Source organism: Abramis brama (assembly GCF_963993115.1).
Source record: "Abramis brama genome assembly, chromosome: 11".
In the NCBI taxonomy this organism is placed as follows: Eukaryota; Metazoa; Chordata; class Actinopteri; order Cypriniformes; family Leuciscidae; genus Abramis; species Abramis brama.
In genome coordinates this window covers 28,841,548-28,865,185 of record NC_139973.1, presented here as the reverse complement: position 1 = coordinate 28,865,185, position 23,638 = coordinate 28,841,548, and the positions used below count along the sequence as shown (strand labels likewise).

The window sequence follows — 23,638 nt, the reverse complement described above, 5'->3', positions numbered from 1 at the left end:
CCAGAGGATGCAAAGCAGCCCCACAGCATCACTGAGCCACCACTATGCTTAACTGTAGGCAGAGTGTTCTTTTCAGCATATGTTTTATTTTTCTTCCTCTGGAAATATTGCTGATATAGGGCTGAAAAGTTCCAAAAAATAACTTTTCAAAAAAGAAAAGTTTGTTTCATCGCTCCACAGAACAGAATCCTAAAACTTCTGCGTCTTACGCCCGTTTCACACATACTCCGTTTGCAGTGCGTATGCGGTGCAGGAGCAGCACGCGCAATAGTGCTTTCACATATGATGCGTTTGCAGTGCGTAACTGATCCACGGCTGTACCACAAAAACATACTCACTATTTGTATTTCAAATCCAGAAGTTATCAGCAACTTTTATTTAAAAAAGGTTTTGTCAGCATTGTGATTCTCTTTGTACACATATACACTCTTTAATAGACGTTTAAACACAATTTAAACAACGTATTATTCAGTGCTACTTCTATATAGATTTATATATTAAGTTGCTCAAGCAAGTGGTAAAATATTTAACCATGTAGTCTACTTATACTAAAATCGCAAACATTTTAAATTAAAACTTAAAATGGACAAAAACAGCAGACTCTCGTGCCTTTTCTTTTGCATTTAAATTTTAATACAATAAATCTTGCATGTCACAAAGAACGTCTCGGGTTACGACTGTAACCCTTGTTCCAAGAGAAGGGAACGAGACACTGAGTCGTCGTCGTGGCGACACTTTGGGGAATGCCCCCAGCGTAGCGCATCTGAAGTATGAATGAAATCTGTCCAATCCTGATTGGTGCTGCGTCATGACGTAGTAGATGACGGCATAACCGGAAGATACAAAGGGACGCCGGCACAAACACACACGTTAGCTCCTTTGCGATGAAGCAAGCGCTCTGCCCGTGATAGGTGTGGCGACGAGACGCAGTGTCTCGTTCCTTCTCGGGGAACAAGGGTTACAGTCGTAACCCGAGACGTTCCCCTTCGAGGGAACTCGCACTGCGTCGTCGTCGTGATGACACTTTGGGGAACGTAATGGCCACTATGCCACACCGTAATCACGCCCGCCCTAGTGTGAAGCTGGGAGACTAGGCACACTTAGGACGCGAGCACTCTGGCGCCAGGCGTCACAGGGAGTTGCAGACTGTAGAAGCGTATGAAGGTGTGCGGGGTGGCCCACCCGGCTGCCTCGCAGATCTCCTGAAGCGAGACGCAAGAAAGGAGGGCCACCGAGGAGGCCATGCCCCTGGTGGAATGTGCCCTCACGGCCATAGGTGAAGGCAAATTGCGCACCTGATAAGCCGTGGCTATAGCCTGGACAATCCAATTGCTGATTGTCTGTTTAGATGCAGGCAGCCCTTTCTTGGGTGAACCAAAGCACACCAACAACTGGTCTGACTTCCTCTACTGAGAAGACTTCTCCAAGTAAACCCTTAGGGCTCTGACTGGGCAGAGCAGGTTAAGTCTCCCCTCTTCCGCCGTCACGTGAGGTGGAGGATAGAAGGCCTGAAGAACCACTGACCGTGCCACATTAGACGGCACCTTGGGCACATAGCCCGGTCTAGGATGTAAGATGGCCTTAACTCCGCCGGGGGCAAACTCCAGGCAAGTTGGCATTATAGCCAAGGCCTGGAGATCCCCCACTCTCCTCAGAGAGGTGATAGCAAGGAGAAAGGCCACTTTAAGGGTCAGGTTCTTCGCCTCAGCCGACTCCAGTGGCTCGAAGGGTGCCTCAGCCAACCCTTCAAGTACCACCGCCAGGTCCCAAGTTGGGACTCTGGAGCGAGCCGCAGGCCTCATCCTCCGAGCCCCACGGAGGAAACGTACAACCAGATGGTGCTTCCCCAAAGGCCCATCACCTACAGGCGAGTGGAAAGCCCCAATGGCAGCCACATACACCTTAAGTGTGGACGGGGTAAGACCGGCGGAGAAACGATCTTGGAGGAACTCCAGCACTGAAGCCACTGGGCAGTTAACTGGGTCCACCTCACGCTCTCTACACCAAGTGGAAAACACATTCCACTTCAGGCTGTACAGTCTCCTGGTGGAAGGAGCCCTGGAGCTGAGTAGGGTCTCGACAACACCTGCTGACAGGCCAGCCTCTAGGTACCGAGCCCCCTCAGGGGCCAGACCCAGAGGTTCCACAGCTCTGGCCGGGGGTGAAATATTGTGCCCCCTGCCTGCGACAGCAGATCCCTCCTCAGAGGGACCTGCCACGGGAGACCGTCCAGCAGTGCTACAATGTCCGAGAACCATACCCGGGTCGGCCAGCGGGGTGCTACTAAAAGTAGACTGATCCCCTCCCGGCGGACCCGCTCCAAGACTCCCGGGAGCAGAGCGATCGGGGGAAATGCGTACAGACGCAGCCTCGGCCACGTCTGCATCATAGCGTCCAGCCCCAGCGGAGCTGGATGCCTGAGAGAGAACCACAGTGGACAGTGACCTCAGACCCCCCTGATGATTCAGATACGCGACTACAGAAGTATTGTCCAAGCGTATCAGGACATGGTGGCCGCGGAGGTCCGGGAAAAAGCTCCTCAGAGCTTTGTAGACCGCCAGCATTTCCAGGCAGTTGATGTGCCAGATGTGTCTCCCACAGACCTCTCGCAAAGCGGCCGTCCATGACCGTGCCCCAACCAGTGAGGGAGGCATCTGCGCGTTACCCTGATCATACGGAATGGATTTCCCCTCGGGGAAAACCCCTTGGCTCTCAACCACCACTGTAGGGGTCTCATGTGTAGCAGGCCAAAAGGTATGACGTTGGACGCTGCTGCCATGAGCCCCAGCAGTCTCTGAAACTGCTTCACAGTGAGGTTGTGGCCTAGCTTCGCTCTGGAGACCATCGCCCGTATGGACTCTACGCGTGCGGGAGACATTTGTGCCCGCATCGTGAAGTCCCATACAACTCCCAGGAAGGTAGTCCTCTGGGAGGGCGTCAACACACTCTTTTTTGTGTTGAGTCTCAGCCCCAAGCACCTGATATGGGCCAGAACGACATCTCGATGCCGAACTGCCATCTCGCGCGACCTGGCCAATATTAGCCAGTCGTCGATATAATTGAGTACACGGATGCCCTGGAGTCTCAGCGGAGCCAGCGCTGCATCCATGCACTTGGTGAAGGTGCAAGGGGAGAGAGCTAGGCCAAAGGGAAGAACCCGATATTGGTACGCTTCGCCCCCGAAAGCGAACCTCAGGAACTTCCTGTGACATGGAAGGATGGATATATGGAAGTATGTGTCCTTCAGATCTATCGTGACGAACCAGTCCTCGAACTGGATCTGACTCACGATGGCTGGAATTGTGAGCATCTTGAACCTGAATCTCCTCAGAGAACGATTCAAGTGCCTGAGATCTATTATTGGACGCAACCCCCCATCCTTCTTGGGAACTATGAAGTACCGGCTGTAGAACCCGGACTCCCTGTCTGGCAGAGGAACACGTTCTATGGCATCCTTGACCAACAGGGATTGAACTTCCTGTTCCATAACCCAAACCTGCTCTGGGCCGACCACAGTCCAGACCACCCCGTTGAACTTCGGGGGAGGGGAGCTGAACTGCAGCCTGTAACCCAGCTCTACAGTACGCAGGGCCCACGCAGATATATTCGGAAGGCATGACCATGCGCCGAGATAATCTACTAAGGGAACCAGCCTCTCGAGGCTGGCCTCGGGTGCTACACAAGACTCGTTCCTGACCCCCTGAAGTGGCTGGCCAGCAGGGAACAGTCGAGAATGATTTTCGGCGGGCGGACGCGTTCGCTGCCCAGCCGCAGGTCTCTCTAGAGGTGGCTGGAGCGGCGTGCGTACGCGGGAAAACAGTGTGGCCCGAAGCGTACTGGACGGCGGGAACACAGCACTGATTTCACGAGATCTCCGGGAGGGAGGCGACCTTGATCGCTCCACCCCGGGGGGGACAGCTCTCAGCGGTCCGGCCGCAACTAGGACCGCTTGGAGGAAGTCTTCTTTGCCTGAAGGACGGTCCTCAGATCGACCTTAGGCTCAGAAGGCTTGCCTCGAGAGCGCCGCCTCCTTTGCCAGGCTCCCTCGGGAGGGGCACGGGAAGCAACACTCTCTTTTTGCACCTGTCGGTGCGAGGAGCTGGTAGACGGCCGAGGCTGCCCCTTTGAGGCAGCCTTCCCCGAGGAGCCAGGGCGGCGAGGGAGGTACTGTTGGAAAGCCGCCGACTGCTTTTTCACCTCCTGAAACCTCTCGACGACGGTACTAACCGCGCCGCCGAAGAGGCCAGAAGGTGAAATCGGGGAGTCTAGGAGAAAATGTTTCTCTCTCTCCTTCATCCCCGATAAATTCAACCAGAGATGTCTCTCCACACACACCAGACCAGCCATGGAGCGGCCGATGGCACGGGCCGTCTCCTTGGTGATGCGGAGAGACAAGTCGGTGGCTTTCCTCAACTCCAAGATGTCACTAGGAGAGGGACCCTCGCCCTCATCAAGCTCCTTGAGGAGGTCGGCCTGATAGGCCTGCAATACCGCCATAGTATGCAAGCAGCTACCAGCCCGCCCAGCCGCCATATAAGCTCTGCCCACCAGCGAAGATGTATCGCGGCATGGCTTGGTGGGCAGTACCGGGGCCTTAAGGGACGATGCAGCCTCGGGAGAAAGATAGCTCGCGAGAGCTTCCTCCACCCGAGGCATTTTCCCATAGCCACGCTCAGCCGCCCCCAGCACATTAGAAAAATCAAGCACTGGGGGGTTGGAGAGCCTGGCTGAATATGGTTTTCCCCACGACTTGCACAACTCATTGTGCAAGTCAGGGAAAAACGGAAGGTCCCGGCGTGGAGGTTGAGACCGACGCTTATAAAACCTTTCATCCAGCCTACTGGGTGGCTGGATTTCTGGTTCTTCTTGTGGCCAATCAATTCTTAATTTGGCCACAGCGCGGGTCAAAACCTCCACCAGCTCCTCTTGAGCGGGTGCGTGAAGAGGTTGATTAAGCTCCACATCACCCGCCTCGATGCTTAAAGCATCTGACTCCTCAGCATCTAGAAGCATCGGTTCCATATCGCGGGCTTCCGCGGGAGAGCATCCGAATCTTCAGACGAGGACCGGGAAGATGCCGAAGCAGTCCTGTGTCCCGCTGAAAGATCCATCTGTGAGCCCCACAATCTGCGGCGCCGCGCTGCCTCGGCAACGGCGGGCCCAGAACCGCGGGGCTCACGAGCTTGGCCGCTTTCATCAAACGCGGCCAGCCGCGAGCGCAACACTCTGAGCGGCAGCTTATCACACTCGCTACAGGCGGCTCCCTCGAGAGCCGCCCTAGCGTGCTGCACACCCAGGCAATACACACACAGCTGGTGTGTGTCCGTGCCCGTTAAATAGCGCGGACACGGGTGCACACACCTTCTAAATTGCTCGCTTGCCATTGTATCTGCTTGTGCAACTGTTTTATAAAGACAGACAACACTAAATAAGACAGACAATTCAAACAGAGCGCTTTAGCTGAAGAGCAAAAAGCTAACGTGTGTTTGTGCCGGCGTCCCTTTGTATCTTTCCGGTTATGCCGTCATCTACTACGTCATGACGCAGCACCAATCAGGATTGGGCAGATTTCATTCATACTTCAGATGCACTACGCTGGGGGCATTCCCCAAAGTGTCGTCACGACGACGACGCAGTGCGAGTTCCCTCGAAGGGGAACTTGTTTTTCCACCTCCATGAATGAGACGAGTTTTGTTCATTATGTAGCCTTGTTGAGGTAAATTGTAGTTTTCCTTGCTTTACCCCGGTCTTAAAGGTCCCATGACATGAAATTTTCACTTTCTGAGGTTTTTTAACATTAATATGAGTTCCCCTAGCCTGTATATGGTCCCCAAGTTTCTAGAAATTTCAATCGGTGTAAATCGAGCTTTTGCTATCTTTCTCTGCCTTTGAGAAAATGGAGGCTCATACGCGCTGATCTTGAATCTCCTCTTTATGACGTCATAAGGAGGAAATGTTACCTCCCCTGTCTCTGCTTTGCCCGCCCAGAGAATATTTTCCGCCCAAGAGAAAATGCGATAGGAAGTAGGAACGCGCGCGCGCGATTTTAGTTTGTCCACGAGAGATATCATGGCTTTTGAGCGAACGAAGCATAACAATTGCTCAATAATTGGATGTACAAATGAAAACCGAAGGGTCAATACAGAGCTGGGCTTGCTGAACGTCTGAAACTAAAGTCTGGATCACTCTCTTTGGCTCAGCTACACACCTCGGACAAGTAAGTCAACTAATGATATATAAGTGTGTTGCTTTACTGTTTATGGTTAGCCTACCTAGATTGTTACACATAGAATGTGGCTGTAACATTAGCTATGCAGCTATGCAGTTTATGTGTGTGAATACACACACTGTAACGCGAGTGTTGTACATTTCTTTGTTATTTGGATAACCGTTTTCCTGGTGGTTATATGGCGCGTGCGATATCCGCATTTCAAGATCGCAGAGCTTGATGTAATTGTAATAAGATAAATACAGACGTTACAGATCTCTCATGAAAAGGCAACAGTAGGTTAGCGTTAGCTACATGATAATAACTGTAACGTTAAACCATCCGAATAAAGTACCGTATCCAGACATAATATTTTAAACTAACCATTCGGAAACGTCCTGCTGGAGCCGCTGAGTTGCAACTTCTTCATCCGTTGCTTCTCCATCCGGATCAGATTCTGGGTCAAACTGAAATGCTTGAAAGACTGCGTGTCTTCGTGCCATTGCTATATCCAACGTAAACATGCACGTCACGGTACCGTTGCGCAAGATGGTCAAGGGCACACCCACCCTCCACCTTGCGCCGCCTTTCTCCTCCTTATTAGTATTTAAAGCTACAGACACCGAAACGGCCCGTCTGAAGGAAGCTCATTCTGGGACTGGCTTGTAGTGGCTATAATTCTGCACCGAGGCTGAATTTTTGGAAAGAGATTTCAGATACAGTACTAAGGACCACTAAGGACTATATTAAAGCCTACAAAAAGTAGCATGTCATGGGACCTTTAAAGTAAAAAAGATGACTGTGAAAAATAGTAGAATTAAATTAAATACATTTATGGTGCGATTACTACATTTTATTTAATTAAATGCATTTATGGTGAGATTATTATATTTTCATGTAAATCTGTGTTCATTTTGACCACGAACCATGCGTTGTCACATCTAATTCAGCGCGTGCAGCACAGCAAAAATAGACTCGGTGCGGAAACGATCGTTGCACTGCTGTATACGCACCGCAACTGGAACGGATCGCCGGACCGCATCCGCGTGCAGTGTGAAAGCTCTGACCTGTTAACATGGGTACGGAAAAAAATATGCACCGCATACGCACTGCAAACGGAGTATGTGTGAAACGGGGGTTAGGCCTATTTATATGATTTTGAGCATTTTTCTTGTGCTTTTGTTGTGTGTATGTCTTGGAGTTCAGACATGGAAACCATTTGCGTTTAGCACATGCCTTACTGTGTAAGCTGAAACCTCAGTGCCTGTTGCCCTCTTGCTGCAGGTCTTTAGCAGTCACTCGAGGGTTTTTCTGAACCTACCTTTTCAGAAATCTGGTTGCAGCTGTTGATAGCTTCCTTTTTCTGCCCTGTCCAGGTAGTGTAACCACTGTTACTTTAACTGTGAACTTGCCAACTATGATTCCAACAGTGTCTCAAGGAACATTTTGTGTATTTGCTATCTTTTTGCATCCTGTTCCTTGTTTGTGAAGGGCAATTATATCTTCTCTTAACTTTTTGGCCCATTCTTTTGACTTTATTTCTTTATTGACTTTCTTTATTACCATATTTCTAACATGCAGTCAAATGTGACACTCAACAAACCTGGCCAGTTCAGATCATGTGTTCTTCACCCAAAGGGTTAGTTCACCCAAAAATGAAAATTCTGTCAGTAATTACTCACCCTCATGTTGTTCCAACCCCGTAAGACTTTCGTTTATTTTCAGAACACAAATTAAGATATTTTTGATTAAATCTGAGAGCTGGATCACTCCTCCATAGGCCTCTATGGGATCGAAACTTGCCGGCCCAGAAAAGTTAGTAAAGACATCGTTAAAATAGTCCAAGTGACTACAGTGGACTAACCATAAGTTAAAGGTGCTGTAAGCGATCTCGGTTGGCGTAACCTCTTGTTGATGTTTGAATTATTATCAAACAAAACGGAGGCTAGCTAGACCCTCCCTCCTCCTCATCCGCGCACTAACCCCCGAACCCCACCCCCACATCATTCTTGTCGGTTATTGGCTGGAACAGTTTGTTATGTTTCGTGCTGCGGGTCGCTCTGTGGGTCGCTCTGTTTGTTGCTCAGTTTGTTTTTGCTGCAGTTTGTGGAGCGTGGGCTGTCTGCAGAGACCGTGTTTTTTTACAGTGTGTTCAGGGGACAGGCAGCTAGCGGATAGTGAGGAGATGTTTGCGGTATGTGAAAAAAAATGTTTTGGCCTAAAAAACGCGTGAGATCGCTTATAGCACCTTTAATCAAGCGATGAGAATACTTTTTGTGCGCAAAAAAACAAACAAAAATAATGACTTTATTCAACTATTGATTTCCAACTATTTGCTGTTACACTACATGAATTCACTCAGGCCCACTTAGAAGAAAATGAATAGTTGAATAAAGTCCTTATTAGGGGTTCAAGCAAAGTGCTGAAACCCTATTGTAATTGTCCTGATTTTTATTATTTTTCTTCCGCCGTAAAACGCATCGTGCAGCCCAAACCGTAAGTGCTGGAGACTTGAAACTTTGCCAGATGGTAGTACAAAAATCGAGGAGAGGTTGAGAGAGTATGACCCCGATTGGCCAATAGGTGGCGCTATAGCAAGCAAAAGTATGAAATCGCTAATAACTCCTAGATGGTATGGTGTAGACTCAAGTGTCTTGTATCTCTGTAATCCTTGGCTCAAGACGGACAAAACGTATATCTCTGATTTCATTTCCGGTATGCAAATTTTTCCGCCATTTTGAATTTTGTCAAAAACCTACTTTTGCGAACTAGTCCTAGGTTTTTCACCCTATCGGAACCAAACCAGTGCAGAAATGAAATTTTGATTCACGGTCGCTAAGGGGCGCAAAAATTACTTTGTGGGAGGAGCCTATTTTACTAAAACAGCTATAACTCGAGAAGTAAATGAGATAGCTTCACCAAACTCGGTACACATATGTAAGAGCTCAATCTGAGGTCACGGTAAAAAAATCGCGACGATTGAACACTAGCTGGCACTATAACATGAAAAAAACATGAAAAGCCACCATCGGCCAATGAAGTTGAGCACCTGTTAGACAAGGTTAACGGAGACCGATCGGAACGAAACTCGATGGGCATGTTCGACTCATGGCCCTAGAGGTCTGTAAGAATTTTGAAAGAGATCGGCCACTAGTTGGCGCTAACGAGTTTTATGGTTCTGTAATCACGTGGTGTTACACTCATCCACACAATATGCATATCATTTGATAGATCTCCTCATCCTGAACATCTTTGCCTCAAGAACCACTGCTGTCAGTCAAAGCGTTCATTAAATATTCGCAAATATGTTAAAAACCTACTTTTGCGAACTAGTCCTAGTTTTTTCGCTCGATCGGAACCAAACCAGTCTAGGACAATACTCTGGACTCTCTAGATCAATAATTATCAAAAAGAAGTTGAACTTTTGCATTTGGATGGCTATAATAGGGTGATTTATAAAATGGGCGTGGCAAAATACACTAAAAAGCCTATAAATCCTAAATGAAAACTCAGAACTTCACAAAAATGGGTGGGCATATGTGACATAACATAGTAAACAATCATTCAAAATTTAATGGAGATCAGACCATAGGTGGCGCTATAACTTTAAAAAAGCTTTGAAAACCATATATTTCCTATGGTAAATTGCCTGTATTGGCTGTAAATGGACTTTTCCATCTATTATTTCAGTGGTTAAATGCTTGCTAAATAAAACTTAATGTCTTAAATGCTTATGTGCTTAAAGGCCATAAATGCTTGAACACCGATAAATGCTGCTTGCAGCTTTAATTTTTATTTGTTTTTGCACACAAAAAGTATTCTCATGTATTCAGTATCAAGTATTCTTGATACTGTTGACTTTATTGTCCAGTCTGTTTGTCACAGAGCGGAAATTTATCTTTGACACTGGTGACATAGATACATTCACATTACTGCTTAAAAAACACATCACACATTAACAACACAGATACAAAATGTACTAAATTATACAATTAAACACTGTTTCAAAGAAAAGAAAAAAAAAGAAAAAAACTACTGTATAACACACTCTATAATGCCAGCCGTTCTATTGTATCATTTTAGAAAGCTATACGATTTAAGATAATCACTGCCATTGGGAGAAACGATTTTTTTATACACGTTTCTTCTAGCCAAAGGAATTTTGAGTCTACGCTCAGATGGGAGCAATTCAAAAGTAGAGTGAAGAGGGTAAGTATTATCTTTAAAAATTGCAATTGCCATTTTTCCCATAAAATGATCAAATAAGCCCTGAAGTGGCTGTTGTTTGTGGCCAATAATCTTATTTGCTTGATTAATAATTTGTGAGAGTTTGTTCTTTTGTTTTAATGTTAGATTGCCATACCATGAAACAATATTATATGTGAGAATACTCTCAATCATTGATCGATATAGCATGGTTAGAGTGTGCGTGCTAATGTTAAAACTTCTCAATTTCCTAAGGAGACCTAAACGTTGTCGTCCCTTTTTATGGATGTACTCTACTTTACTTTCAAAATTAAGTTTCTCATTAATAATTGTACCCAAGTATTTAAAATTCGAGACCTGCTCTACAGTTTTTCCCTTTATGACAACTGGTTTATATACAGAGGCGATTCCTACTGTTCTCAAATAAACTTATGGTTGAGCCACTGTAGTCACTTGGACTATTTTAACAATGTCTTTACTAACTTTTCTTGGCCGGCAAGTTTCAATCCCATAGAAGCCTATGGAGGAGTGAGACAGCTCTCAGATTTAATCAAAAATATATTAATTTGTGTTCCAAAGATGAACGAAAGTCTTACGGGGTTGGAACAACATGAGGGTGAGTAATTACCGACAGAATTTTCATTTTTGGATTAACTAACCCTTTAAACACACCTGGTGAAACTAATGAAGCACTTGATTGGGTGACAACACCGGTTTTGCAGATTTGTGCTGTTGTGATTCTATTCAGGGGGTTGAATAATTTTGAGACTGCAGCAGTCATTAAAGGTGCATTAAGCAACTTTTCATGTTAAAAATACCTGTTTTCTACCCCATACATGCTTAAACAATTGCCAGATGGGCTGAATGAGCCCTTCTCTGATCACTGAGATTGTCTCTATAAACCTGTAAAGTAAAATAAATAAGAGGGATTCGGGCCGGAATTTTAGACTGGGCGTGACGTCATGCGCGTTCACGGCACGCTCACATAGCTATGTCTGCCAGGTTTGTGTATTCGCCGGCATTCTCCGTAGAAGATGGATTGTAAGAGACCTGCTTGTAGTTCATTTCAAACACCAACGCAAACTCCACGTAAGATAAAAAAAAGAAAACTTTTGTCTAGTGCAACCAAAAGGGCCAAATTGGACTCAGACAGGCATCGGAATCAGACGAGAGTAAACATAGGGAAGGCTGATATATAAGTTAGATAATTAGACACAAATTTTGAGCAAATTACTGCTTAATTAGGATGTATTGCTATTGGAATATGCTACTTAGCAGATCAATAAAACAGGCTAAACCCCCGCAAATCTTCGGCGGATTAGCCTGTTTGGCTTTTATGGTAACGTCATAGTGCCATTTAATTTTTTATTACCTTGAGACAATTGAGTGTACTTTTTTGACCAACTGTGTAGCTTTGAGCTTTTACAAAGTAACAACTTATATTGTTCATGAACGTGTTTCCATAATAATACAATCATAAGTGGATACAGTAAACACATAACACAGTTCAACATGGAGATAGATGGAAATAAAAAACGAAGTTTTCTACTACCCCCGTTTTTCCCTCACACATAAGTGTGTAATTTACTCAATTGCCTTTCCTTTCACATATTTAAAATGACTTGCAGATTTATAACTTTCTTACCTCTGAAGACATTATGATTGTAAACAAAAGATTTGCGGCTGATGCTCCTTTGGTTATGAATAGCTCGTGCTCGTGCAAGCGTGCGTGTGCGTGTGGTCCATGAGCGACGCGTGCACATCTCTGGCTGCAGTTTCGCTTGCCGCCAGAGGTGGCATAGTTCTGCAAAAACTCAGAAAGTTGCTTAATGCACCTTTAAAAATTGCATTTTCAGTTGAATTTGGGGAAACCACTTGAAACATTTGTTGTGTTGAGCTATTTCAATTACTTTCGTTTGATTTGTTCATTGCAAATAGCTGAAAGTCTGTGAATTTAGCAAATAAACCGGATTTGCAATGGGGGTTCAATTATTTTGATTACAACTGTATAGTCTATTATATGGACTACTTTTTAATGGCCTTTAATAAAACTATATTTTTTTTGTCATTAGAACAAATTTCTTTAAAAAGTAATCGTATTACTTTATGCTGTTATATAACGGCATATACAGTATATTTTGGGGAAAAGGTTTGGAACAACATGAGTGCAAGTAAAAACAAAATGGCAGACTTTGTATTACTGTGCAAGTTATTTTTGTCTAGTGTTAGTGTTCTGAAATTATGTGATATTATTTGGTATTATTTTTTAAATATTGTTTTGCTGTGGAAAACATGATATTGCTTTACAGACTCAGAATGAACCTTAGGCAGTAAACAGAACTGTGGGTACTTGAAATGTGCTTTGATGAATATCATAAATAAACATCCATAACTTGTACCATTCTCTTTACCTGGGATGCAGGTACAAAATGTTAAATCAGGAGGAGGGAGAGTTCTACAACGTGCCCATTCCAGATGAAGATGATGAGGATACTGAGCTCCGACAGAAGTTTGAGGTGACTCTTTTATTATCCTTATGTGCAAACAAATTTCTCTTTGTTTTTTGTTCTTCAGGAAAAATATTTTGGACATTTATTTTAAACAGAATTCAGCCTGAGGCTCAACCAACAGTTCTAATTGCTAATAATAAGCTTTTGTTAACTAAACATGAAGGATGAGAATTTAATAATCATTTAATGGCTAGAATGAGCAGGTTGGTAAATACCATCAATAAATGATTAGAGCCCTTAGAACTACTACTCACTGCTGAAACTAAAAACTACTGAGAGACACAGCAAAAGTTTAGTGTGAAATACCTTGTTATAATTTATTACAAGTAATTAAACAGAGTAAAATTATTTTACTGTTTAGCTGGTTATCTAGAGCTGATCTGCCAGTATGTTATAGCTGTTGTTTTTATGTATCTGTCAGATATTTTGTTGCAGTGGAAACATGATTAGAATATATTAATATTGCATATCGTTGCTTTCCTGAGACATATACTGTAGATTCTTGTATACATATAAATACATTACAGCTGCCTTGGGGTGGTTTATATATATGTGACCCATAAAACATTTAAAGCTAGATGCACACTAGATGAGAAGCGCAATACCACATCAGTCACCATCGGCTATTAGAATCAGTTTTCTTGTAATTCATTGTTTTGCCAGATGATGGCAGTGCTTTCTTTTCTTGTTATTTTATTTATTTATTTTCCTGTTTAAGTGTTTGCAGATGGAAAAACCCACCAGCATATGTGCTTTAGGAGCTAAACTCCCTTAGTTGTGGTTAGGGTTTTAGTATTGAGAATTACTGTAGATTTACATAGGCTATTCTATTTTATTCTATTTTAAATGGGTTTTTTTTGTTTGTTTGTTTTTCTGTGAATTTTCAGCAGCCATTACTCCCAGTATACAGTGTCACATGATCCTTCAGAAATCATGCTGATATTTTTGTGGAAACTACGCTACATTGAAAAGTTTGGGCTAAATAATATTATTTTATTTTATAAGAAGAAATTACAACATTTATTCAGAAAATAAATGCTGTTCTTTTGGATTATCTATTCATTAAATTTTTGAGTTTTTATGTTAACTGTCACCCCCCTTTTTTGAGCATAGTTCTGAATTTAAATGGTTGTAATTTATGGAGGCTTCTGAATACAGACTTAAGGTTGGTCTATTTAAAAAAGTGAAAGCAGCATCAAAAAATGAATGTATAAAAGTTATAGAAGTTTATGTTTACTGTAAACTAAACTTTTTATTTTATACAAAATATATATTTTAAGAAAAATTGTTAGAAAATCAAAGTCATATGTCTAGTTGTGTTCCAAATTTGAGCCCTCTAAAAAGGGTTTAAAGTACCATATCTATGGTAAAGGAAAGTCCAATTTCATAATATAATTCATTTTCACAGGATGAATTTTTAGTGTTTAAGCTATGATGATTACTAAAATATTTGATAGGGGAAAAAAGGCAATACAAAAGCAAGCCAAGTATCCCGCTACTGGGACATGGACAGGTTCAATTCTAGAACCGGTGTAACCGATTCATTACTTACTGTCAAGCCTTTAAAACCTTTCTCAGACCACAGCCAAATCACCCTCTATATAAAACAGTCTGAAACATCAACCAACTCAATCAGGACAATGAACAAAATAATATAATTCAAATGGACAGAAAACCGTATCGCTAATTATACCAATGCCATTGAATGTACAGAAATACTGTACAATCTCTACACATTCTCACACTCTCTATACATTTATTCCAAGTGCATATTCTGCATCAGTCATGCAGTGAAAGATCTAAATGACATATTTTACAAAACAGAACAAAAAAGTGCTTTGAGAAATTGACTCTGAAATTGGACTCTGGCAGATGGTTTGATTTAGACTGTAAGGCTCTGAGAAATGTATCCAACCAGAAAGCTCAGTCAAGCTCAATTTCAACAGGACCAGTTTGAAAAAAAATATAAAAATAATAGTAATAATAATAAAAATAGAACATTTGGAAAGATCAATTAAAGCAAATCAAAACCCCTTAGATTTTCCCATAACAATGAAAGAATTGGAAGATAAATGGCAAGTCCTCGAGCACAAGAAAGCCTGTGGTGTTGACAGCATCCTGAAGAAGATGCTGAAACACACAGCGCGACACAGATGCTGAAACGCCACAGTACATTTTTTCAGTGATGTTCTGTGTAGTTTTGTTTGTTTGTTTGTTTGTAGATCTGGTATCAGGGCCTTAGCCCCACTTACAAGAATGAAGACAAATTGGACCCCAACTACTACCGAGGCATATGAACAGTAACCTGGGAAAGGTTTTCTGCAGCATTTTACACAAGACATTTAGACTTCCTAATGAAGCGCAATACCTTGAGTAAATGTCAACTTGGTTTCCTCCCAAAATGTCACACCTCTGACTACATTTTCACACTACAAACACTAATTGATAAATATGTACAGCAAAACAAAAGACGTTTGTTTTGTAGACTATAAAGCGTTAGTTTCAATCTGGCATGAAGGATTATATCTAATACGTATTGACCCGGAAAAATTCTGTGAAATAAAGTACCTCATCTATGCAGATGACCTGGTTCTCCTGTCACCCACTAAACCTCCAAAACACTAAAGTTATGATTTTTCAGAAACACATTCACCTGGAATGCTATTTGGCGCTAAATTGAGAGTACACCGTGACAAACTACCTGAGCACAGTGACTGATGTGAAATTTAGGAAAGCGTTGATGATGTGTAGACTCAGCAAGCACAGTCTGATCATTGAGGCAGGCCAGCGCAGACAGACATGGGTCATCCACTGCAGGTCCGGGAGTGATGGAAACAGAGGTATGCCCAAAATATGAAACCATCAGAAACCACTATTATCTCAAAATTAACAAAATATTTCCCCAATATAATAATTGCATTCCAACTGAAAATGTACCTTTATTCTCAGCAAAAAGCACAATATGTAAATATAGACACAAGATTTGTGGATTCCTGAGGAACTCCTGAGAGACAACCACAACCAAGAACACCTAATTAACATTTGATGAAGATACTCACACCCCAAACCCCCCATTGCATATGAATGTAGATAATGTTGAACTAATTATTCAGTTCATTAGTTCATTAGTAAACTTATATTTCTCCTCTTATATTGCTTGTTCAAATCGTTTTAATGTGTTGGCAATGCAAAATTTACTTTTTTCATTGCAAAAAAGATTGTTGAATTTACTTGCAATTAAATATTAAAAATGAATAAGAATATAATATGACGTTATAATTAAATGTCATGAACAATTTAGGCCATTTTTATTGATTTGATCGCCAGTGTCTCCATAGCTGATATTTTAGAATCTCTTTTTCTCTTTTTTTTTGCTCACTAAGGCTCTCCATGAACATATGTTCTATGCCAAATACATATTTCACACATTTAAAGTTTGAAGTACTCTATGAATCACATCCCTATTCAGTTTACTTTATGTTTGTGCATTGCGCTTGTTTTTTTTTTGTTTTTTTTTCACAAGCTTCACTTCTGTAAATCAGATTTACAATTTTACAGATTTAAATTTAGAGGCAGGGTGTTTATAATGCCACCCCTATCTCATTTTTAATCAGTGTGTGTGACACCCCATTAACCCAGGGTTTCTCACTTACAACCACATACTGTGTATTCAGACTTTGCCGGAGGTAAGTGCACATAACTTTGGGTGGGAAGATAAGATAGATATTGTCCATTCACGCTTATGTGTGTTACTTGTCTGCATGTATATCTCTGTTTACCCCTCTGATGTGGTTTCAGGATCAGACATTAGAGGACCTTGGGCAGGTGCGTGTCAGTTGCAGCGTGCAAATATGTGTGTGTTGATTGGCTGGCTGGTTTTGTGCCCGTTTCATTTGCATCACTTTTTTTTATAAAATGGTCGCTACATTAATCCAGCTTCATCTTGAAGTATGTGAGGGTATGAAGACTTCTTCCAGAGAGTACTTGTTGTGTGTGCCTGATAGGTTTCACATAGTTACATAGAGGTATGCATAGATGTGGGAAATAAGTTTGAGCAGGGGTGCAGGATGCTCTGAGAGAGATCCTATTTTGGATGCAAGACACACTTTCACACTGAACGTACAGCTTTTTACACCTCAGGCAAAGGCATTAAAAAAAAAAATGGTATTCCTAACTTAGGGATCACACATGTGGTCCTTGGCAGTTTTGTTTTGTTTTGTTTTGTTTTGTTTTGTTGTTGGATGTACTATAATTTTTTATACGTCAAGACATTATTCACCTCTATGCACAATGTATTTCTATATAAAATATTAGAAATATTAGAACAAAAAAATATACATTACAATGTAAAAGCAAAGGTATGTTAAATCCAAAGCATGGAAGGCAAATTGGTGCCATCTAGTGGGAGAAGTAAAGAAAATCATGTGAGACCGTGGTTTAACCACTAGATGCCTGTATTGCATATAAGTAAAATAAGAGTGTGCTGCCCTTTTTCAGCACACTGTATTTTGAGTCCCTGTAGTTCCAACTAGTTCCATTTCTGTTTGTCAAATGTCTTTAAAATTTGTTCAGTAAATTATGTCTCAGTTGTTGAATCTTTTTTATGTTTATACAATTTTTTACATATGTTTAGACATTTGTTGGAAATAAAAGCAGTTGAAAGTGAAAGGACATTTCTTTTTTGCTGAGTTTTGCTGAATTATCTAAGTCTATTTCATTGTGGTTGATTTGTAGATTTTACCCAAAATAATGTTTTGTTTTGTTTAGTTTTTTCGACTGCAAAAATCACAAGTGTAACTATTTTTTAAAGACCATTTATTCTTTTCTAATCATGGCCACAATTTATTTTGATTTTTTTCAAGTTTTGTACCATTAGTTGAAATTTTTTAAATTACAAATTTTGGGCTTAAAATGACCAAAGACCACCAGATGGTTAAAGAAGCCCTTGTTTCACAGTTGGCACTAATGAAGACCCCTTATTGGGGCATCCAGTGTCCAAAATGTTTTGATGAACATGCATTTTTTGACAATGTAGAGTGCAACCACATCTTAAAACATGCACATCTTAAAACATGCACAACGTAAAAAGGTATCTCAGATGAAGTGGTGAAGAATGTGAAGATGTAAGATGTAAAAACACATGAAAAAAAAAATTCAGCTGGAGTTCAAGGTTAACACTATCACAGTGTAGGGAGTTTGATCTTTGTTGGCCTCCTTAATAAGCACCTTTCCTCTGACAGCAGCTACCATCTCGGTTACGTATGTAACCCTCGTTCCCTGAAGGAGGGAACAGAGACGTAGTCGACGTATGGAGCCTGTCATCTTCGAGTATTGATAAAACGAGCCAATGCACACATTGGTGTGTGAGCTTTGCATCCTAGCTCCACCCCACAGCGCGGGTATAAATATGGAAGTGGATGCACGCGCCACTTGTTTTTCGCTTTGGAGCCGAGCGGAGCCCGGAGTCAGCAGTGGTCCAGCAATAGTGGCTATGGGACTACATCTCCGTTCCGTCTTTCAGGGTATGAGGGTTACATACGTAACTGAGACGTTCCTTTTCAGTCGCTAACGTTCGACGTAGTCGACGTGACGACTGATTGGGATCCCTATTAAAACGCCATTAGTGCTGCTACCTTCCAATGCCTAGACAAAAGCCTCCTGATCCCCCTGCATTATTGAGGCGGAGATAGGACAGGGCTTAGGCCAGGGAAGTCACTGCTGTTCCGCAAGACCCACTCAGTCAGACTTATTAACACTGGGAAAGCGTGCCCTTTCGTTGGAAAGGAATACGCTGCGGAAGCCACATCCTTCCCGTAGGGAGGTATACATGTGGAGGATACACATATGGACTGGGCGTTACCGGGCAGTACAACATATGGGATGTCACTGAGGTGGCTCCAGCCTATAACGGGGGAGACACACTGGTCAGTGACGGCAGAGGGGGCTCTGCCAAGGGAAAGACACGGGCTCGCCGCAGGGAGGCGTACCGTGGAAGAATACACATATGGGCCCAGCCTAGCACAGGTTCCACCAGTGCATAGGAGTGCTAGGCCTGGCATCGGACTGAGGAACTCGACGGTTCGGCTAAGAGGAACTCTACTGGAGCAAGAATGACGCACATATCCGGTCCACAGGAGGGGAATGGCGCAGCAAGCCGAGACTTCGAACCGGGCTTACAGTGTAACTGGCTTCATGTGAAGGGAGCACACAGGAAGCAACCGGCTTGACACATAGGCTATTTTTCTAGCGAACGTGTTTGGTGTCGCCCAACCCGCAGCTCTACAAACATCTGTCAGCGAGGCACCGTGTGCCAACGCCCAGAGAGAAGCTACACTCTCATTTTAGAGGAGTGTGCTCGCAACCCAGGGGGGCATGGTGCGTCTTGGGATTGATACGCCAAGACAATGGCATCCACTATCTTTTTGTTTTTCTCAGTGGTCTAAACTCTGCTTGAAGACAGCCTTTCCCTTCTGCTGGTCTCCGTAACAGACAAAGAGCTGGACCTGAGGCTTTGCGTTCTGTCGATGTTAACCGCAGGAGCGGACGGGACAGAGAAAAGCCAGGGCTGGGTCTGCCTCCTCCGGGGCAGCGCTTGCAGGTTCACCACCTGGTCCCTTTTAAGGGGAGAGGTAGGAACCTTGGGCACATATCCAGGCCGGGGTCTCAGGATAACGTGAGAGTGAGCTGGCCCAAATTCCAGGCACGATTCGTCGACCGAAAATGCGTGCAATTCCCCTACCCTCTTGATAGAGGCCAAGCAAGCAGGAGAACTGTTTTTAAAGACAGGACTTTTCACTCAGCTGCCTGCAGGGCTCATAGGGAGGTCTCTGCATCTCTTCAGTGCGGTAGCACCAGAGATAAGACCCAAGAGGGTATAGAGGGGCACGAGGTGGATTCAGTCTCCTCGCTCCCCTCAGAAACCTGACGATCAAGTCTTGCTTTCCCACGGATTTCCATCCACTGCGTCGTGATTTGCGCAAATAGAGCAACATACACTTTGAGGATGGAGAGAGACAGCCCTCGCTTCAAACCATCTTGCAGGAAAGAAAGCACAGAGTGATTGAACACCTTTGGGGGGTCTTATCGGAAGAGAAGATCACCATTCAACGAAAAGGTTCCACTTCAGGGTGTAAGCAAGCATGGTAGAGGGTGCTCTCGCAGAAGTGATGGTATCTACGACCTGTTTGTGGTAGATCACCTAGAACCTCCGCGTCCTGTCCTTTCGGGACCAGACAGGGAGTTTCCAGAGGTCTGGACGCAGGTGCCAATAGTGCCCCGTCCCTGAGCAGGGATGTGATTTTTCCGGATTAATCCGGAATTACGGATTTTCCGACCTGAAAATGTGACCTACGTGAATCATGCAGATCTGTAAAAAAAAAATCTCACAGCCCTCACCATGGTAACCCGGGACGGAACCACAATCGCCGTCCCCGCGCAACAGGGCCACACCGGGCGGTTTTTTCACGTCAGTTTGGGTGACAAATTCATCTGAAGCCTATTTCATAGCTTAATGTGAGGGACAGAAGTCTATTTACATCAATAAAGTATACGGAAACTCGTTTTCCCTCCTCTGCGGCTGTCATTCTCCATTCAGTATTCAAACAGCGCACGCGCCTCTTCCGGTTACAGCAGGATGCACGGTAAAACTCTCTCCACCGACGTCACTGCGCAGTGCATTCTGGGACGTAAACAAGAGGTTGCCGCCATTTTGTGAGGCCACAAACAAACACAAGCCGCCGGTAACCAAGCAGCACTAGAGCAACACACAATGTTGGTTGAATGAATTATTTATTTGAATATGCTTAAAAATAGTTTAAAACACGTCGCCAAGCTCTATATGATATCCACATTATAATGCTTGATCTGTAGAGAAAAGGCTGTGGATTTGCATACAATGACTTTATTTTGTTGGAGTTTGTTGCTGTTTTTAAACGACTCGCTACCGTGTGCCTGTTAGATCACACACATCACAATGACTATGAATCGGCATCAAACGCACAATAACTGGAATTTAAAACTGTGAAGAAACAAATGATCAATAAACTGTTGGACAGATATACACTAGGATTTGTGCGATCTACATTTCTTCGCTTTGTGCCGTGAACTTTTAAATGTGCACTTGTGCAACGCTGAACACTGACTCCATGTTGCTTTGAGCACGTCATTCTGCGCCCGCAATGCGCATACGCGCTCTGTTTTAAAAAGTTTCATATTATCATGGTTTCGCGCACTGAAAGATTATTAAAAGCCTATATTTTTGTATACCTAGCCTGCACAATACATTTAAAATAAGCATAATTTAATTGTATGTTATTTCTGTGTAGTAGTGTAGACTATATAAAGAGAGAGGTGGTGATGGAGCAGTGGACAAGACACTTGCTTTTGATTCCCACTGTTACACATCCACCAAATAAGTTGTTATGTGTCATACTCATGACATAATAAGTTGGATGTTGCACATTAAGCAGTTTAAGTTTGGTATAAAAAAAAAATGTAAAAAGATATATTTAATTTTTTTAAATTTAAATAAGTTGTTGTTAAATAAGTTGGGGGGGGGGGGTTCGGGGTCTCAGTATATTTTCCTGCTTTTTTGTCCTTAGCCAATCACATGCCTGCTGAGAATGTCTCAGGAATGGGTCAGGGAGGGCTGTCAAGAGAAGCATAAGTCCGAGGAAACTAGGTCCGGTTGGGCCAATAAGGGGCAACTAGCAAGACCTGCTCCTTCTCCTCCCTGACTTAGCACAGTGCTGTGCAAGAAGGCTCACTGGGGAAACGCATCATTGCGGCGGCCCCGGGGCCTGTGTCTCCGTGCCGAGGGTTCTCCGCTCGGTCGGGGAATAAACAACTGACAATGGGACAAGTCTGGAGAGGCAAACAGATTTAACTGTGCGGCCCCGAAGTGGTCCCAGAACAGCTGGAACGCCTGGGGATGGAGTCTCCACTCAAAGCAAGGTGTACTGCTAGCAACTCGAGGCAGTTGATGCCAATGCAGTCAGAGGCCCGCCCAGACCCCCGTTACTGCATGCCCGTTGTACATGGCCCCTCAGCCGATGTTGGTGGACACTTGTTCTAGGGGCGGCAGGCCAGGGTGATTGTCGCACGGAGCGTGCCTCTCTGCCACGGCCATCTCGGGACTCGGCCGTGAAGCCAGTGCTGAAGCGGTCTTTATATGGAGGAAGCCGTTCTATTGCAGCTGCGTCTGCCATATACCCCAGGAGCCTCTGAAAAGTTTCATTGGGACCCTTTCTCACTTCTGTAAAGCACCAACTAGACACGTTCCTCTTGAGAGACGTGTTGGACCGAGTCCATCTCCATACCGGAAAAAGAGATCCTCAGCCCATGGGCGAGTTTACTCTTTTCCCATTTGACCCGAAGACCCAACTGGCTGTGAAGCACTCAAAGGGTAGGACTTTGTACTGACTTCGAACCCTCGAACGCAAAAACACAGGCATAGCCTACGTTGCGGAATGATAGAGATCTGAAGTACACGTCCTTCAGGTTGAACGCTGCAGACCAGTCTCGGGGACGGAGCATTCAAAAATGTGTCTCTGTGTTAGCCACTTGAACGGAAGCTAAAGGGCCCGATTCAAGAGTCGCAGGTCCAAGATTGGCCGTAAACCACCACCTTTCTTGGGTGCAATAAAGTATGGGCTATAGAAGCCGATCTTCATATCGACTGGAGGGACCGGCTCAATCGCACCCTTCGCCAGTTGGACAACAATGTCCGCACGCATGACAGGTGCACATTCGCTCAACATCGGAGTGTAGCAAACAGCGCTGAACTTGTGCTGACGCCGGCCGAACTAAATCGTACAGCCGAGTCTGATGGTACGGAGGAGCCGACCGGACCGGTTGGGAAGCACTTTCCAGGCTTCTACGAACCGGGCCAGGGAACCAGGTGTACCACAGACGTACCCAGTGTGAGGCAGCTAGGTGGAGGACAGGGACCCGGCTTGGAAGACCCGATGGCGGCCCGAAGCGGGGTCTGAGTGTGCGATGCAACACCTACCTGTCTCCACGGGTCGGCAGGGGGTGCGTGAGAAGGCGTAATCGGGTCCTCGAACCGCACGCAGCTGCCGGCTGGTGACACAAGAGGGGGCTAAGGGGTGCAAGGCTTTACAGGGTCGCACACCGTCAGTCTGGGCCTCTTGGGACCCAGGAACAGAGGAATTTGCTCTTTCTTTGACAATTTGGGTACCGCTAGACTCCGGGGAGCCAGCGGTGTAACGGTAACCATCTGAAGAGCTCGTCCCCCCATCCCTGGGTGGCCTGTGTCAGGGACACTTGGTCTTATGCTGCCTGCGGCTGGCTCCACGCTGAGGCCTGGTTAGAGGCTGCTGCAGAGGCCCAGCAGGAGCGGAAGCGGCGGCAGGGGGACGCCCTCGGTGACATCTGCCACCGGCGGCGGGGAGGCAGCAGCTGGCCGCTGAGGCAGGATGTGCCGGTTTGCCTCTGTCGGCACCTGGGCGGCAGAGAACTGTTGGCACAGATCTCCACCGCGTCGTCAAACAACCCATCCTGGGAAATGGGGGAGTCCAGGAACCGAACCTTGTCTGCGTCCTTCATATCAACCAGGTTCAGCCAGAGATGGTGCTCCTGGACCATTAGGGTGGACATCGCCAGACCAATCGCGCAAACCGCAACACTAGTGCCCCGGAGGGCAAGGTCGGTTGCGGTGCGGAGCTCACCTATGATCGCACGGTCTGGGCTACCC

At 44.6% G+C, this 23,638-nt stretch overlaps 1 protein-coding gene across 1 annotated transcript in view; it reads left to right on the top strand.

The window, feature by feature from the left end:
• Window positions 1-23,638, top strand: part of prkcaa (protein kinase C, alpha, a) — a 215,262-nt gene that overhangs the window by 151,719 nt on the left and 39,905 nt on the right. Inside the window, exon 8 of the mRNA XM_084127788.1 lies at window positions 12,837-12,930. Within this exon, the coding sequence (XP_083983914.1) occupies window positions 12,837-12,930 (94 nt within the window). The remainder of the gene's footprint in view (window positions 1-12,836; window positions 12,931-23,638) is intronic.